General features: G+C 40.2%; 1 protein-coding gene across 1 annotated transcript in view; it reads right to left on the bottom strand.

Annotated features, from left to right (window-relative positions):
- Nucleotides 1-16183, bottom strand: part of IKZF2 (IKAROS family zinc finger 2) — a 193275-nt gene that overhangs the window by 80652 nt on the left and 96440 nt on the right. Inside the window, exons 7-8 of the mRNA XM_080399859.1 lie at nt 7779-7916; nt 298-441 (exon numbers count right to left, since the gene is read on the bottom strand). Of these exons, the coding sequence (XP_080255985.1) occupies nt 298-441; nt 7779-7916 (282 nt within the window). The remainder of the gene's footprint in view (nt 1-297; nt 442-7778; nt 7917-16183) is intronic.

The following is a 16183-nucleotide window of genomic DNA, read 5'->3' as shown; positions in this document are numbered from 1 at the left end:
AGGGCCAGAGGAAAGTTAAGAAAAACAAAACAGCCTTAAGGCATAATAAAAAGCTGAAGAATTTCTAAGCCATTGTCATGATTCTGGGACCTCACTTTTGAATTCCCTGGGTTGGTAAAATTAATTCAATAATTTTCAGGATTTCTCGCTGTGATTTAGCCACCTCCATTGTTGTCCCTCCCCATCGCAACCAAATTCTGAGCACGCTACTTTTCCCCTTATTCTTCTGACTATTACAAATAACAAGTAACCTATACCTATGCACTAAAAATAATAAAAGGCGTATTTCAAGCTTACCCACAAACTTCTGTGGGGTGGAGCTTTTACGCTTTCCCATGTTGCTTGTCAGCTTCTCTATAACAGCAGGTCTCTCAAAAGGCACCAGAGAAATATTGTTGTCCATCACAGGCTCTTGTTCCTTACAATCGTCCATAGGAGGTACTACATAAAACCAAAAAATCGTATCAGACAAGTCTGGTCTACACTTCACAGATGACACACATCATTGGAACCCTGCTGATTGCGCAACAAGTGCAACACAAAATAAAGCAATGTGCAAGAACACACTGGGCATCAAGATAGCAATCACCTTTAAGCAGAGCCACATTTACAAAATGCCTCTCTTTGGGACCATCTTATTTAGCAAAAGCCCAACTTTAAGCACTTATTAAAGGACTTGTTTTGTTCTGAATATTCAAGATCCCAGGTGAGGAGGGGACACTTTTGAAAACTCACTCCGTAGATGGCATTTTCTGTTATTCTCCCTTCGATATGGTTACCTGTTCCCAATGTAACTTTTTAGTTACCGTTTTTTGTAGCTTCCTTAACTTCATGCTTATCAGTTGGCATGTTTACCATACTTATTTTATTTTCACATTGATCTCAATGACTAAAAAACGTACAAGGCATTGATAACTTGTGTTTCCTGGGCCTGGCTGTGCATTCCCCAAGACAAAGGCTTCCTGAATGAAGGATCTGTTTGTTAAATCATGCTTCCTCTCTCCCAATGCAAGATTTTAAAATCAACAAACACTCTATTGGAATTACAGGATGAACATCGTATGGAAATTCCCTTCAGAATCAGTCACAGAAACTACAGAAATTTTGATTAATATTTTATATCTTCAAACAGACCTAACAACCTGTGAATGCAAGTCTCCATCTGTCTTGGATGTCACCCACTTCTTGGCATCAGCAGGGAGCATTCCTGTGCTATGTTAGGGGAATGCTCATACATTGTCTTTGAGACAATAACAAGAAATCAATGAGCCCTTCTGTCTTTACTCGTCTCACTCTTTGTCACTTTTTGGGTTGGGGAATAAGGTGCTAGAGCAAAAGGAGTACAGGAATTACACGGGCTCCTGACCAGGGTGGTGACTGGCTCACACAGGGTTTTATGTCACTTGCTGACACAGCTATTCACTAAATACCTACAAAATACTCCGTTTTTTGTTGAGCATCCTCTTACAAACAGCAAGAAGGGTCAGTGGTACCATGCTGTGGATCAGACCCACAGAGTCCAAGTCATTTGCAATCTATGTCAAGTGTGTTTCCATGTGTAGTTCTTCTCTGCTGCCATGAATTTAATACGTGGTTGTCCCGCGTTCATCTTCAGAAGGTAGCAAGAGAAACTTGAGAAGGATCAGCCCCTAGTCCATGTGCTAATGGGATAGTTGAGGTGCAAAAAAATTATTTGAGGAGAAGAACAGATGGCAAAGGGATGGAAACAATGAACTTGCACAGAGTTCCTACAATCTGTAAACTGTGAGTAATCCATTGCATTCCCTGTATTAGATAAATCTTCCCATGAAGTCATGGGTGATACTGCTGAGGTAACAGAAAAGGACTGAAACCTGTATGTGTCTTCTGCTGGTCCTCCTCTGGTCTCACCCATGGCAGACTTCTGTGTCACAGACACCTTCCCCCTGAGACTGTGCCACAAATGAACACCACCAGCCTACTTTCCTCCCATTTAACTTTACTACCTTCAGCATCCTGATATGGAATAATCACTCCCCTATTCTTAAACACACAGCTGTTTGTTAGCACATAATATATGAAAAATAGGGTGATAAAAGCCTTGTCTTTGCCTTCTTTCTAGTAAGGAAGAGCAAATACCAGGCAATTACAAAACAGAGTATCTGCTCAGGTGAACTTCTCAATTCAGACATTCATAATAAGAAAACATGGCAATTTATTAATTTGATTCCATTTGTGCCTCTGCTGCTATGGAAAGCCGAGTACTTTCAGGCTTAGAATCTACCATATGCTATAAAATGATTTACTCTGCTGCTTTTTTATTTGTACAGGATGCTCCCCCTGAGAAACACAATGGTTTCTCATTTACAAGGCAGTCCTGCTGGCATCAATGAAAGAGAGGAAGAAAAAGCATAAATATGAAATGAATCTAACGTTGCAATAAAATGGGATGTAGTGTTCAAGTGACCTAATTAATGCCCAGTGCAGTCTAGGAGGTTTGGAATACTTTAATAGGTAAGGTTATATTTTTAAGGTTATTTAAATACTGTGCTCGGTCAGGAGCTATCTGCACTAGTTCTGCCCAAGTATTTACCACGGAGATTTTGGAAGAAAGGAAAGATTACATCTGTTGATTTTCACTGGGAGCTGGTGTCTGAGTGTGCTTTTCGATTACCAAAAATCAGCGTATGCATGCACATTCACACACACAGGGCTTGTGAAACCCTGGATCCCTCCTCAGCGGCAATATCCATCCTCACTTTGATGGAGTCGGGTTTGCACATGGATGCCACTTCAAGAATTTCCAGCTCTTGGTGTACGGGACATGGTGGTGGGGAGCTAGGGAGGTGCAGAGGGCTCCAATTCCCTGCCGGGAAGGCCTGTTAAGGGCATGCTAGCTTTGTAGAATTGTACTTACCCACAAAATCAGTTGAAAACCTCCTGATTACTTTCATAGCCATCTGATTAAGCCCCAAATGTAGTGACATTTGTATGTCTTATAACAATTAAGTAATAATTAAATAATTCTACTGTTGGGCATATGTGTGTAAAATTTCCTATACAGAATTTGAAACCTTTCTTCCATGAGAAATGAATAGTGCTAAAAAAGACATCTGCTCTTCTCTAAGTCAGGCAAAAATTCTGCCTGGAATCCTTTAAAAAGTAAAATAATCACCAATAAAAGCTTTTTTTCTACCACTCCCCATCTTTCATGCTGTAAGCTCTTTTTCCCACCTCAGAACTCAAGTCTATAACCCAGGGCATGGCTCTTTTGCAGTAGAATCACTGAATCATGCCAATACTTGTGTTATGATGGGAATAAGTTACCAGAATGTGCTTTGTTATGTAGATTTCTTGGGAGAAGGGAGAGATGGAAATACTCTGGTTTCTGAAACCATTTAAATTGCATGCCAAACCAGACCAAACAGGTGAGATATCACATTTTAGAAACCTAGAGAGTTAAGCTAAAGATCACACTGTCTATTCTAAATACATTAATTTCAATTTCAAAATACACAAATAAAGGACAAATAGCCCAGCACACATCATTTTTTTTGAGGAAAAACAAAACAAAAAAAAGGGGAAAAACAACCCAATCACACACAACCAACAGTTATCACAAATCAGCTGCTCTGTAATGGAAGCTCATGTGTACACATTTACTCTGTGGTAAATGCATTTCATTTTTTGTTGTATTTCATCATATTTCATTACCTTGGTAGCGGGAGCTACCGAAGAACAGCTGAGACATTATAACTAGCTTTGATATAGCAACTCATTTTATACTGTGAACTTACGGTCTCAGCTCAGGAAGGCTTTTTTATTCTAAAAATCAAGCATCTAGTCCATGAAAAGCCCACGCTCGAGTATGTTTCTGTTCAGGGATGTTCTTAATCAGCTATCAAGGTGTGCTCCTGGCCTGCCCACGCAAACGTTCACCATCTCTGTCACTGTTTATGGTCTCAATTGCAGTTAACATCAAATGTTGTTTCTAAGCCCAAACTCTCAATTGACAAACCTGGATGGTCTTCAGAACAGTACTCACTCTCCTGAAGACACTGGTCTTTATATCATAGTGCTCAAAGTGGCTATTTTTTAGTTTTTACTCCTTAATTTGTAGGAAGACACACACACTATTAAAAAAAGTTGATGTTGTCCAAGTGAGGAAAGAATAGGGGGAAAAAAAAAAGAAAAAAAATTACCAAATGTGCATTTTGCTGATAAATACCTTTGTGTGCAGACAACTGATACTGGGCTAAGTCTCAGCTGGTATATGTTAGCATTACTCCACCTACCTCAACTTGCTTTCCTAAGCTCACCATATTGCTATTTTTAAAAAAGTGTGTGTGTGCAGGGAAATGACAGGAAGTATTCCCATGGACCACAGTGTGATGTCTCCTGTGGGACCAGCATTTTCACGATGTTTTAAGCAATTCTGTAAGAGGGAAGGACACAAGGCCACTGCGTGTTTTGTATTATCTGGCCTTTGAGCCTCACACAACCTAGGACTAGGCTTCTTTCTCCTTCTCCTAAAATGAGTATCTTTCTCCACTCCACTTTAAGAATTCCCCTGGACTTTTTTCTTTATGGAGATGGAGAATAACACATAACCAGGTATAAACCATAGCTAGCCTTCAACATTTCTCCCTGTTCATTCCTGTAAAGGTCATGTTCTTGGCATTCAGAGACTGTAATTTTTGTCACCCCCAACACACCACTAGCTAGGAAACTGCAGACTAATTTCAAACTCCGGGCCCGGCACTGCTGAGCTGAAAATTGCCAACAACAAAGCCATGGGAGCTCTCTTGCAGCAGCTGTCCTGCTGAGCAGGGAACAGGACCAAGCCACAAGGAGGGGTAGCTCAGCAAGCAACCTGCACCCTGCAAGATGATGGAGAGAGACCCAGAGACTTGTACATTCCTACCCACACACAGAAACTAGCCCTCCTTCCCCTCCCCTTGTGGCTTTAGTCAGGTGATCTAGCCATGTGCAAGACAAAGATAATTGAAATTAAAGGCCTCCTCAGGGCATAGTGAAAGCACCCAAGTAGATGTCTGTACCATGCCTATAAACTGATCAACTTGAGAACAATGCTTGAAAAAAATCCAAACTCTCTAGGGGCTGCCTCCACTTTTCTGGAACAATTAATCTCTGCAGAAATAATTTAGAGTGATGTTAAAAGTTGGCCGTATTGTTTAAGACCCAGCACAGCTGCCTGTGCCCTTAAAGCAGGATGCTGGTAGGGATAAGAAATTCCGCACCTCTACATCAGGAGCCACACCAAAATGCATTCAGATGCTTCAGAACACTCAGCAGGAACAAAATACTACAAAAGTATTTGGAAAGAGAGTCAGGGAAACTTAACCCAAATGTGATAGAAGATAAACCAATGATAAAAATCTCCAAAGCATATACTTAAGCTCAGGAATATCCTTTCCATGTATGACATGAGAGAGAAGAAAATGAATACATTTTCCCAGGTTAGACTAAAACCTAACTAAGCTGAGAAATCATTTGTATACTCTTCCCTGGTGTCTTTATAGTCCCAGGAGAAATGACTTTGCTGCAGACCTCTAAAGGCTGTTGCTTATGACCCTCACTCCTATGCTGAGCTTCATGGGTGGGAGTGATGCTGGGATGTGAGGTGGGATTTATTACTGATCCCAGCTGAATTTGGAGCTCCCTGTTGCTGCCTGTCCTCGCTGTGCCCTCACTAAACAGCTAAACGGAGACAGTGGATCAAACATCCCCTTAAACATTCACCAGGGGAGATTTAGACATATTTGCCCGGAGGAGAAAGAGGCACTGTTGAATTCAAAGTGCTGTTTTAAGCTAATTTTGTTGAGAAAAAGTGAAGTGGTTGTGTGAACATTTCTATTTTAAGCCCAAGCAAAGTCAGTCAGGCTGTAAATAAAAGAACTGTCCACATGGGGTTTGCACTGGTTTAACTTCAGTTGGTGGAAAAATCAATGCAAGGTCAACCATTCCAGCTTCTTTGGGCAGACAAGGTTAAGACTTAATGTTCTTGTCATAGCATTAAGCAGCTTAGAAAAAGCTTTAGATTTCCTCAGAAGCACACTATCAAGAAAAATAAACCCATTTTTAATAAATACCTGAATAACAAACCCAGAAGTTGAGTGGAGTTGGGGAAGATCCTCTACAATGTAATCTCTGAAACATCCTGGCTGTCACAACTATATCAACCTACTGTTACTCCCCTAAGGAAAGGCTGACTGAAACCATCACCTCGCTGGTTAACGACAGGCACACCCTTGTAGAGTGAAGAGCGTGTATCTTGGTGGGAATGGCGCTGGTGGTTAAACTCATACTATCAACTAAGCGCTCTAACAGCCCAAGCACACAACAGGTACCTGCACATAGCAAAGACCTGAAATCGGTCTTTCCACTGACTTCTCCAAGTGTAAAGTCAGGCCTAAAGCGGATAATCACGAACTTTAAAGACACTGAAGTCATCCGTTACATTTTAAATGTTGATTTTAGTCTCCAGGATGTCTACAAAGACAGTAATCAAAGACAGAGCTGTAAAAACATTTTGGCAATACATATTAAATACATTTAGATGGCCTTTATGGGATTAAATCGTTCATAGAAAAGTACTCGTTACAATTTTTTGCTGATTTTGTTTTTGTTTCACCAAAAAGTAGCTCAGTATTAGAAATGCTGAATAGATTTTAATTCAGCTTGTATTTTTAGGTTTTTAGAAATGACCTTTCAGAACTTTTACATAATTAATTTCCAAATGAAGCCATATGACTCCACTCAACAATGAAAAGCAACAAAATGGAAAAAAAAAAAAAAAAAGATGAAATGTTCTTTCACCTTTTCATTTTTCCATTTGCCTACAATCTAACTTTTTGGTATTCTTAGGCATATGGTAATTTTTAATCAAAATAGAAAATGTATAGATTTTATATTTTCTGATTAGTAAGAAAGTCTAAATACTTCAACTACCAACATCTAAAGACAACTTCTAAAAGTTAAAAGATGTTCAGTTTTAGAAGAGTTTCCAAAATGATGATTTTGAACGAAATTTTAACAATTTTTGGACAGTTACCATGTAGTATTTAATGCTACAGATAAGCCTACAACCCTGCAATCTGAGACATTATGCTCATTATCCGTACTAACAGCTATGGAAAATTTTTAAAACAAATTCATGGAGTTTGACATTTCTTGCTTTCAACAATCTTTTTGGCAATCTTCAGTCTTTATGTATATTAACACATGCAGTGTTAGTTAACATTAATACTAACAAATATAAATGCATATAAACACTTTTTTGGTTATAATTACTTTCATCAACATTGCTGAATTCCGTTCCGCTTTGGAGATTTTTATATATATTCCCTCCCTTTTTTGGGGGATATAAGATAATATTACAGGGATCAGAAATAATGATTTCTGAATACCTCCATCATCCTTATCTCTTTAATTGTCAGTCACCATCAGAAACAAAGGGGAGGGAAATCATATATTTTATACATGGCTTAGTTGATTTTTTGGGTAACGTTGCACATGTGACTTTCCTATTTTCATGTCTGCATATTTATATGTACTAAAAAATGAAATACTGACTTAAAAAAAAAAATATCAGCAAAACCAGTGCTGTTAAATCGGACAGAGAATTTTAGCCCATCTTTCCTCCTGCCTATCTGAGTATAAGCAATCTATAAGATGGAAGTGATGCAAAGCTGAAATGAAGGAAGAAAAACAGATGGAAAAAAACCCGCAAGAGATGCTTCCAGTCCAAGAGACCTCAAAAGGCGGTTTCCACCCACCATGGTGACTCATGACCTGCCCAGCAGCCTCCATACTGACATTCTGCAGATAGTTGTGGCAGCGTTCCTTGTGCTCCTCCAGCGAACTGCGCTGCTTGTAACTCCGGCCGCAGTAGTTACACTTGTGAGGCTTCCCCACTGCGGAAAGAACGAGAGCATTGGGTCAAATCCACTGCAACCCACTTTTACTATCAAAAAAAAAAAAAAAAAAAAAAATCACACTTTTGCAGCAAACAATGTTTGCAATGGAAAGACACCTAAGAAAGGTTATTCAACTCCCAGACCTTTTTCCCAGCCTTATTTTCCCACCACACACACCTCCTCCCACCCACTGGGTACTTCACCCCATCCATTTTACACACTAATGCGCAGTATCAGCAGAAGGAAAAAGGCAGGACTTGTTGGTCACAAAGCAAATAAATAGATGACAAGAGGGGAAAAGATACGAAACAGCTGAATCGCACCTCAGCACTGCCTATGTGTCAAACAAGTCCCATGGGAAAGAAACTTCTGAGACACTTTTGCCCATGGCATGAACAGTTGCCTTCACAAAAACAAGCTGCCCCAGTGGCCTAATTCTGCTCCCAGCTGTGGGGAAACCCATTACATGGCCCAGAGGAGTTCTTTCATTGAGAAAACTTTGCCAAAATTACTAAGGGAAGGTTGGAAAATAAAAGACAACGGAAAGTAACTTTGGTAACAGCACTGTTACATGCCAGAACTGAGCTGCTACCAGTAATTTGCAGAGACTGGATAATATTAAAATATATATAATATGAAGATATATATATAAAAGATATAAAAAGCAATGCACAATGAAAATCAAGACAGAGGAGTTGCGTCTTGCGTTCAAATTTTAAAATTTTCTTTTTTGTTTCACTCAGCAGCATTACGAACAAATGGCAAATGCCTCTTAATACATGCAAAACCTGGCACCAGATTCTCATAAAGTATATCCTTTTCATAGCATGTCATTAAGAAACCACAAGAATGGCCTAACCCAAGGCCAGAAAGCTAGCCAGGAGTGTATTTTGCCAAGCCGTGCTAATAAAGGCTTTTAATACAATTTAAACTTGTAGAACACGAACATTTATTCTCTAATAACTAAAGAGCTATTAAGTCAGTACTGCAAGTCTAGTAAACACCATCGCCTGCGATTTTCAGAGCCGGCTGAGGTATGGGGAAGGTCAAACTTATTCCAGAGTTTTGACAATCTTAGGTAAGAATTTTAGTTTCCAGCCAAAGAAATTGAGAACATCCTCTGTTGGATAATATACATGTTTCTATTGGGCTTGTCCCAATATTGAAAGCTTTTCACAGTCATTTACTTAATGAAATCCAAGCTGTACTAATTGCAGCCAAAATGCACCGTCACCACTGGGATGGGAAAACGCAGGGGAAACTGGAGGGAGGACACCCATAGCCAACAAGAAACTGGGAAGAGGGCTCCTTGCCTTGGGGCTGAAGCCCTAAACACAAAAGACCCAAAGTCAAGGAAATTCTCTGTGGCCCCTGGCGGACTAGCAGATACCAGTGTGTGCCCCACATTACCCATATGATGGAAGATGAAAAAGCCTGAGCCTTTGGTATCATTGTCGGTCAAAAAAGTTTCAAAAGTTTTCATCTCAGAAAAAAGGGATTTGATAAAATGAACACACTTGCAGAAAGATTGTTTTTCTCAAAAAGTTTGTTTCTATGTACAGTTCAGTGACACAATCAAGTTTTCCACTGGGGGAAAAAAGGTGCTTTTGATCCAAACTGTGGATTTATTTTCTTTATTTAGAGATAAGGCTTATCCTCAGGAAAGTACTGCATCTTAGATGAAACTGTTATTGTGGTCTTTTATTTTGCTCACTAGCTTACACTGTTGCCGTAACTGGTACTGGAAATCTCAGTGGAGGCCAAGCGTGAGGCTCATTATCATTCCCAGATTAATTGCCCTTGATTTGAACGATCTGGATGAAGCCTCAACTCTTAAACATAAACCAGCCATCTCATTCTGGAAGCACCTTTAGGAAAACACATTGGTGGCTCCCTAGGATGGAAAGACTTTTTCCATCACTATTACAATGCTTCATCATGCATCTAGATGGCATCAACGTCTGTCAGTCTGACAGACTTCATTAGAAGCTAACTCAGTGTCTAATCAAAAAAATCCAGTGCAGCTGAAGGGACTAAGTTAACCAAGCTGAAGCAGGGCTGAATTAGCCCACCTGATTTGGCTACACCAGGTTAACGAGCAACTTAGTTAAACTGTAAGACACAAGGGAAAAGGACAATTGCTTTCAGATATTCAAGAGGCAGCTACAGTTAATTAAATATATTATCATTTAGTATAGAGAAACACATTCTCTACAAGGTCAGAGCAGAAAAAAAAAGCTTCAACAATAAAAAAATGTTTGTATTACACCTCTTCAAATGGTTGCTCCCTGCACTGCAACAATTTCAGAAACTATTCACACACAACAAGGCTCAGCTTTTCTGGTGATATCTAGGACCATCAGCTACCCAAATTCCATCAAATTTCAAGGTTCATAGAGATGATAAAAGCTAATGATAAAGTCCCAATTTCAACAGGCAATATGGGATTTGAGGAACGTAACTCCCGAAGGAAAGAAATACCCCAGCACACACGGTCCCTCCTCTGGGGAGAAGATAAGAGAATAAACAACATGTGACAAATGTTAGTCATGATGCCTAATACACAACTGGAAACTGCTGAGACACAGCTGTGAAGAGCAAAGTTTGTGAGCTCCAGTTGAGTAGGATCAACTACAACTCCCTTGGGTTCATTTCCAAATTCTGTCCCTGCTGCTCTACAGACACAATCACAACATAGCTCCACACGTGTAAAATCTGATTTATACTATAAAACTGCACAAAGTGACTGTGACTTGGGTTCCAGCACAATTGGTCACGTCAGACCACAATGGAACGGGTTCTGATAGTAGCAGTTTGTGTTGCTATCAATTTGCACAACCTGTTTTGTAAAACGTGCAGCTAGCCATTATGATCTGGATTTTACAAATCTTGCAGTTGGGAAAAATGTCAAGTCAGTGAAACAGCATCGAATTTCCCCTTGTATTCTCAAAGTAACTAATGACAAAATATATATATATATGTATTTGTGGACGTGAATGTTGCCAGTGGGTGTACACTCTTCCATATTTCATATTACCCAACAGAAAGCTGTAAATGTGTATTAGAGAATTCAATTCTGGTGATCTCCTCAACAGCACACTTCGTTCCAGGTCACGAACCACCTATGAAACCACACGACTGCCCAGAGAGATTTCAGCCTTTGTCAAACACTGTATAGTAAGTAAATATTAATAGTCAAAATCTGCCCCCAAAACATGTGGCTTGCACTACTGGGCACAAGCAGTCTTGGGCTAGAGGCCGTTGACTTGAAAGCAAAGAGTTCAACAGTGCTACAGCTGACCAAAACCCTCTGCAAGCGCCCCTCTAAAGGCAGCTCTTGTCCACCGTGGAGCCATTTCCACTGTGAAGCTACTCAGTCTGGCTCTGTGTGCTTGGTATGAAGCTGCCTTCTCTGAGATACTCGCTGAGGACCACTGTACACAGACACTGCATTTGGCATTGTACGTAACCGCTGCTGCCAATGGCAGCAGCACCCAAGCAAAGCCAGTTTGGAAATTCCCTGGTTTGGGGTAATTATTCCTTTATCACCTTTTTGGGGTAAGCAATCATATAAAAAATTACCATCACTCATTCTCATAGAAATTACACCCTACAGCGAATGCAAACAAGCGTTAGATCTTGAGAGATCTTTGATCCGTTGTTGAACTGGGAAAGGCCAGGGCACTGGGCAAAACCCAGCAGCCATACCTATGAAAGAGCTAACTTGAAGAATATAAAAAAACCACTTTTATATTTCTTACTGAAATGTCAGAATTTCCAGGCATTTAAGCTCAGATTCGTACGGATGACAATGTGGTACAGAAAACCCACAGTGGAGTCTCAGCTTCGAATGGAAAATATTATGACAGTCACAGTGAAAAAGACATTTAAATTTGAAGTACAATTTTTACCATGAAACAGGTAAACCACTCGTCAAAATTCACAGAGAAAAGAAGTTTGCTTGTGAAATTAAAATGTTCGTGTGGAGGGAGGAGGGGGGAAGAGGAGAAGGACATAAAAGGCAAGGTGTTTCTGAGTTAGAAATACTTTGAGTCCTGTGGGTGAACTTTGATAGCTGAGAAGTCTGCACGCACCAACAATGAGATGGTGTAACTCTAAGGTCAATATTCAAGACAGAAAGCAGACTTGGGCCTAGGGAAACTTCTTTAAAGTCATAAAAAAGGTCAGTGAAAGAGAAAGAGCCCGTAAGGCATTTGTGCAGCATTTTGTTCTCAAAAGAGATGGGAGTGCATAGCAGAATATAAAGTAAGTCAAAGGGAAATAACAAGGCATCCCAGGTAATACCTTGCCATAAGCATATAACATGAGAAAGGCTTATAGAACAGGTTAAGAGAAATGCTACACTTTGCTGAGCTAAAGTCCTGCCTCCCTTAAGACCAATGACAAAACATGCCCTGCTTTCAGCAGTCAGGATTAACTGCTCCCACATTTCCCTGTTTCACGTACCACGTTCTCCTCTGCAGCAGTGCAGCACCGAACTCCATCCCATCCATCCGCCCATGTCCCGAGTCCCTGCGACATCTCAGCGCTAACGCTACCAGCTCATACAGGAAAGGGCACTACTACAGCTGTGTGATGTGGGTCAGCCCAATCCAAGGACTAGAGACTTTGCACTGAGCTTTGTACCTGACTTGTATCACTTTTATTTTTCTTTTTATTTTTTTTTTCTATTTTTTATAATTTTTACATTATTGTTGTATTTACATTATTTTACAGGGCCTTGGAAGGGAAGTCAGCTGAGATTTCTGAACTAAGTGGCCATCTGATGTAGCTACTTTTGGTCTGAAGAAGTCCCTCTGATAGCAGCACACTGAGCATGACTGACTTCTGTAAAATCCAAACTCCCACTTGACTCCCAGCACCCCAGAGCTGGAGGAAACCCCAGTACTCTCCAATTCAAGCTTTCTGCAGCAGCATCGAAGAAGTTAAAGATGTTCTTTTGGGCTGATACTTACACCTATCCATGAGGCTGTAGAATCCACTGCTGCCATCATAACCCATATTCATTAATTATTTCTTCTTTCTTCCCTAAACCTGGCAGCTGCCCAGGCGAGGGAAGCTGTTCTGCAGTTACATGGTGCCTACCACAAAGCAGCCTTTTGCCTTGAATGAGACTTACAGAGTAAGATGAGTTTTAACCCAGAGGTAGGAAATACGATTAAAGCACTGAGCTGGGACTAGGGAGTGTAGGGTTCAACTCTTAGTTACACTACAAATTTTGTGACTGCAGGCAAGTTATTCTGATTTCCTGTGCTTCAATTATTCATACGTATGATTAAGGTAATAATTCCCTTCTTTGCAGCTTGTAAATGAATTCATGCACTTTGCAAGATGCACAGAGGCTAATTTGGTGAAGCTCACACAAATAGGTAGACACAGAAAAATATGGCCCGTATCTCTACTGAGAAATTAAGGACTTAATAATACACTGTGATTTTATTAGATATGGGAGTGAACATTAAAGAGTGGGAGGAGATATTTAGGATAATGCAGAGTAGAGGATCAAGCAGGAATAAGAAAATGAAGTCAGACAAAAAAACAGGTAGCATATGAGGCAATTTGCAGGCATGTTGTCCTTTCAGGACATGAAACGGCCAGCCCAGGGAAATATAAAATGCCCCTGAGCTTGGTGACATTTAACACCACACAGGACCAAAAAAAAAAAAAAAAAAAAAAAAAAAAAAAAAATCGTGCAATAGTCACAAAAAGGTGGATATAATAGTTGCTGCAGTCCTTCCCACCTCCAGCTTTCCCAAGCTAAGGAAGCAATTGTCAGAGCCAGGGAGAGCCGAGGCAGCGCTGAGGTTTCGGTAGGAGGGCTGAGGCTGCAGAGACGTGACACATGGTCCCTCTGGTTCACTACTGTAATTAAACAGCACACTTTGTCTTTTCTAGAGCTGCCTAACTCATAGCTTCACACACACAAAAATATTTACATGAATAATAGACCCCCGAAAGAATTAATCACAAAAAAATTAAAGTGAGACCTAAGCCCATGCTGGCTCTGAGCAGCACATAGCTTTGCAAAGGAAACTGCCTCCCACTCCAATGCTGTATCTCACTGCTGTGCTTAATGACTGTAAATGCGTTCATTGAAATTCATGGGGGGTCTTTGATTTGTTGCTTTTTTTTTTTTTTTTTTTTTTGCCTGGGAGATTACACACACACACATACACTAATCGGTATACACTGGAGTTCAGAAATAGGAGCAAGTCCCACAGCTAACCTGACAATTGTCCAAGACAAGCTGCATGCAGAAGTCACAACATGTACACATCTAAAATAAGGCTCCAGGCTGCTAGAGCATACAAACACACAGACTTGTGACAGTGTCAAGTACCTCCACTTCTGAGTGCCCAACCTATGACATCTCAAAGCAGTCTGAGTTTCACGAAAAACCAAATCTCTAATCACATTATGAAAACTTTACCTTAATCTTTTAATGCTTGCCAGTCCCTGTGGAGGCAGCAATACCTGGGGTACATTTCATAGGATGCAGGTACATGGACCTCATGGAGTTCTGATGTCTCTATTCTACAAACGCTTTTTAGATGATCGTATTTTGGGTCATGTATTAGGGTTTGTGAGGTCACACGAGGTTCACTAGATCAAGGCTGTAAAGGAGACCATACAGCCAGATCTGTGTTTAAAAAGGTTATTCTGGACACCTCAAAAGGTTCAAAACCCAAAATGCATCATTACAACAGGAGAAGCCCACATACATATGCCATTAAGCAACTAGTGCTTATCTCGATTTGGAGCTTGAAATAGAGCACTTGACTCACTTCATGACCTCGTGGTCCAGTACCTCTTAATAAAGATTATTATCAATTGCCTATTGATATATATGTGGTTGTTCAACAATTTGTGAGCCTCCCAGCAAATGAAATATAGCATGTCCTGACTTTTTGCACAGCGGCAGTCAGCAATAAGTTATTTCTGTCGACAGCTACCATGTACTATTACAGTAGCCCTACACAGCTAGCAGTGAAACACCACTAGATATTCCTGGTACATCAGTGCACAGTAAAACAACGGCGAAATGTTGCACCTACATACCCTTTGTTTTCTAGACACGCCTGACACTCCTGTAAATATCTCCAGGGCACAAACCAGCAGTTTGACACCTGCATCTACCTGCCAATTGTTTACGGTATTGTAAAATAAGTGGCTAGCAGTGGAATACCATGCTAGTGTTCAGTCCTCCCTTGATCTTCTAGAGAAAGCAGTATTAAACATCAGATTATATATAAACTCTGAGGACTTCATCTGTGCTACATTTTGGCTAGAACGGACCCACAAAAACATGCACATGTGGAAAACAAGTAAATACACTAGTCAGGAGAAGCTTTCAAGCATCTATACCTTCTCTGTGTATAAGCACACAGCCAGAATCTAGTATAAATCTGTAACCTTTAGTGCTCGTGTACAACAGCTAAGGGGTTGGGGTCCTTATTTTTACCTTCAAGATGTTTCTGCCTGCAGTCTTTTATTACTTTAGTAGTTTATTACGATTTATCTTGCAGCTACTGGTGGCTCTGTTGTTTAATCTGATTCATCAGATTGTGTTTGTTTTATCTGTAAAATCCTGCAGATCAGCTAATAAATAATGTTCCAATCTGCCACAAGGGTTATAAATAAGTAGGTGGCTTTTTTTTGTGCCAGAAGTTTAACAAACAAACAAACAAACCACCTCCTGTTTCACTGGCACAGTCACAGAATTACTGATATCTCCCTAACCGTCCAGATACTTGCAGGACTCCTACCACAGTCTTGCAGCACCCATTAAATAATTAAAAACAGAAAAGCAAGAATTTCACATCCCAGTTTCTTCCTTTGCAGATCAGAAGACAAGCAGTTCACTTTGTAGGCTTGTATGTTCTATCTATGTATGCGTGAAAAACAAAGGACAATGTACCTGTCTATGTGAAACCATGCAAACAAATTACATACTAAATCAAGGAAAATACACTAGTGTTGTATTTAGTTCTGAAAAAGATGAAATTCACAGTTACTTGCTCCAATTCCATGTCCCAAGAAACACACATCACACCACACAGAAGCTCTCTTCACATAATTCCCTTGTCCTACCTTTATTTCTGTCAATGTAAGAGCTTTAAAGCTGGCAAAAGGCATCTGACACTGATTTTTTACTTTATATTAGTGGCAATGGAGCTTGCAGATTCCTCCCCCTCCCCTCCACCTGAAAATTTCAAGTGCACATGTTCTGCACTTGTGCTGTG

The sequence above is a fragment of the Falco punctatus genome, assembly GCF_963210335.1.
Source record: "Falco punctatus genome assembly, chromosome: 8".
Taxonomy (NCBI): domain Eukaryota; kingdom Metazoa; phylum Chordata; class Aves; order Falconiformes; family Falconidae; genus Falco; species Falco punctatus.
This window is presented reverse-complemented; position numbering and strand designations above follow the sequence as displayed.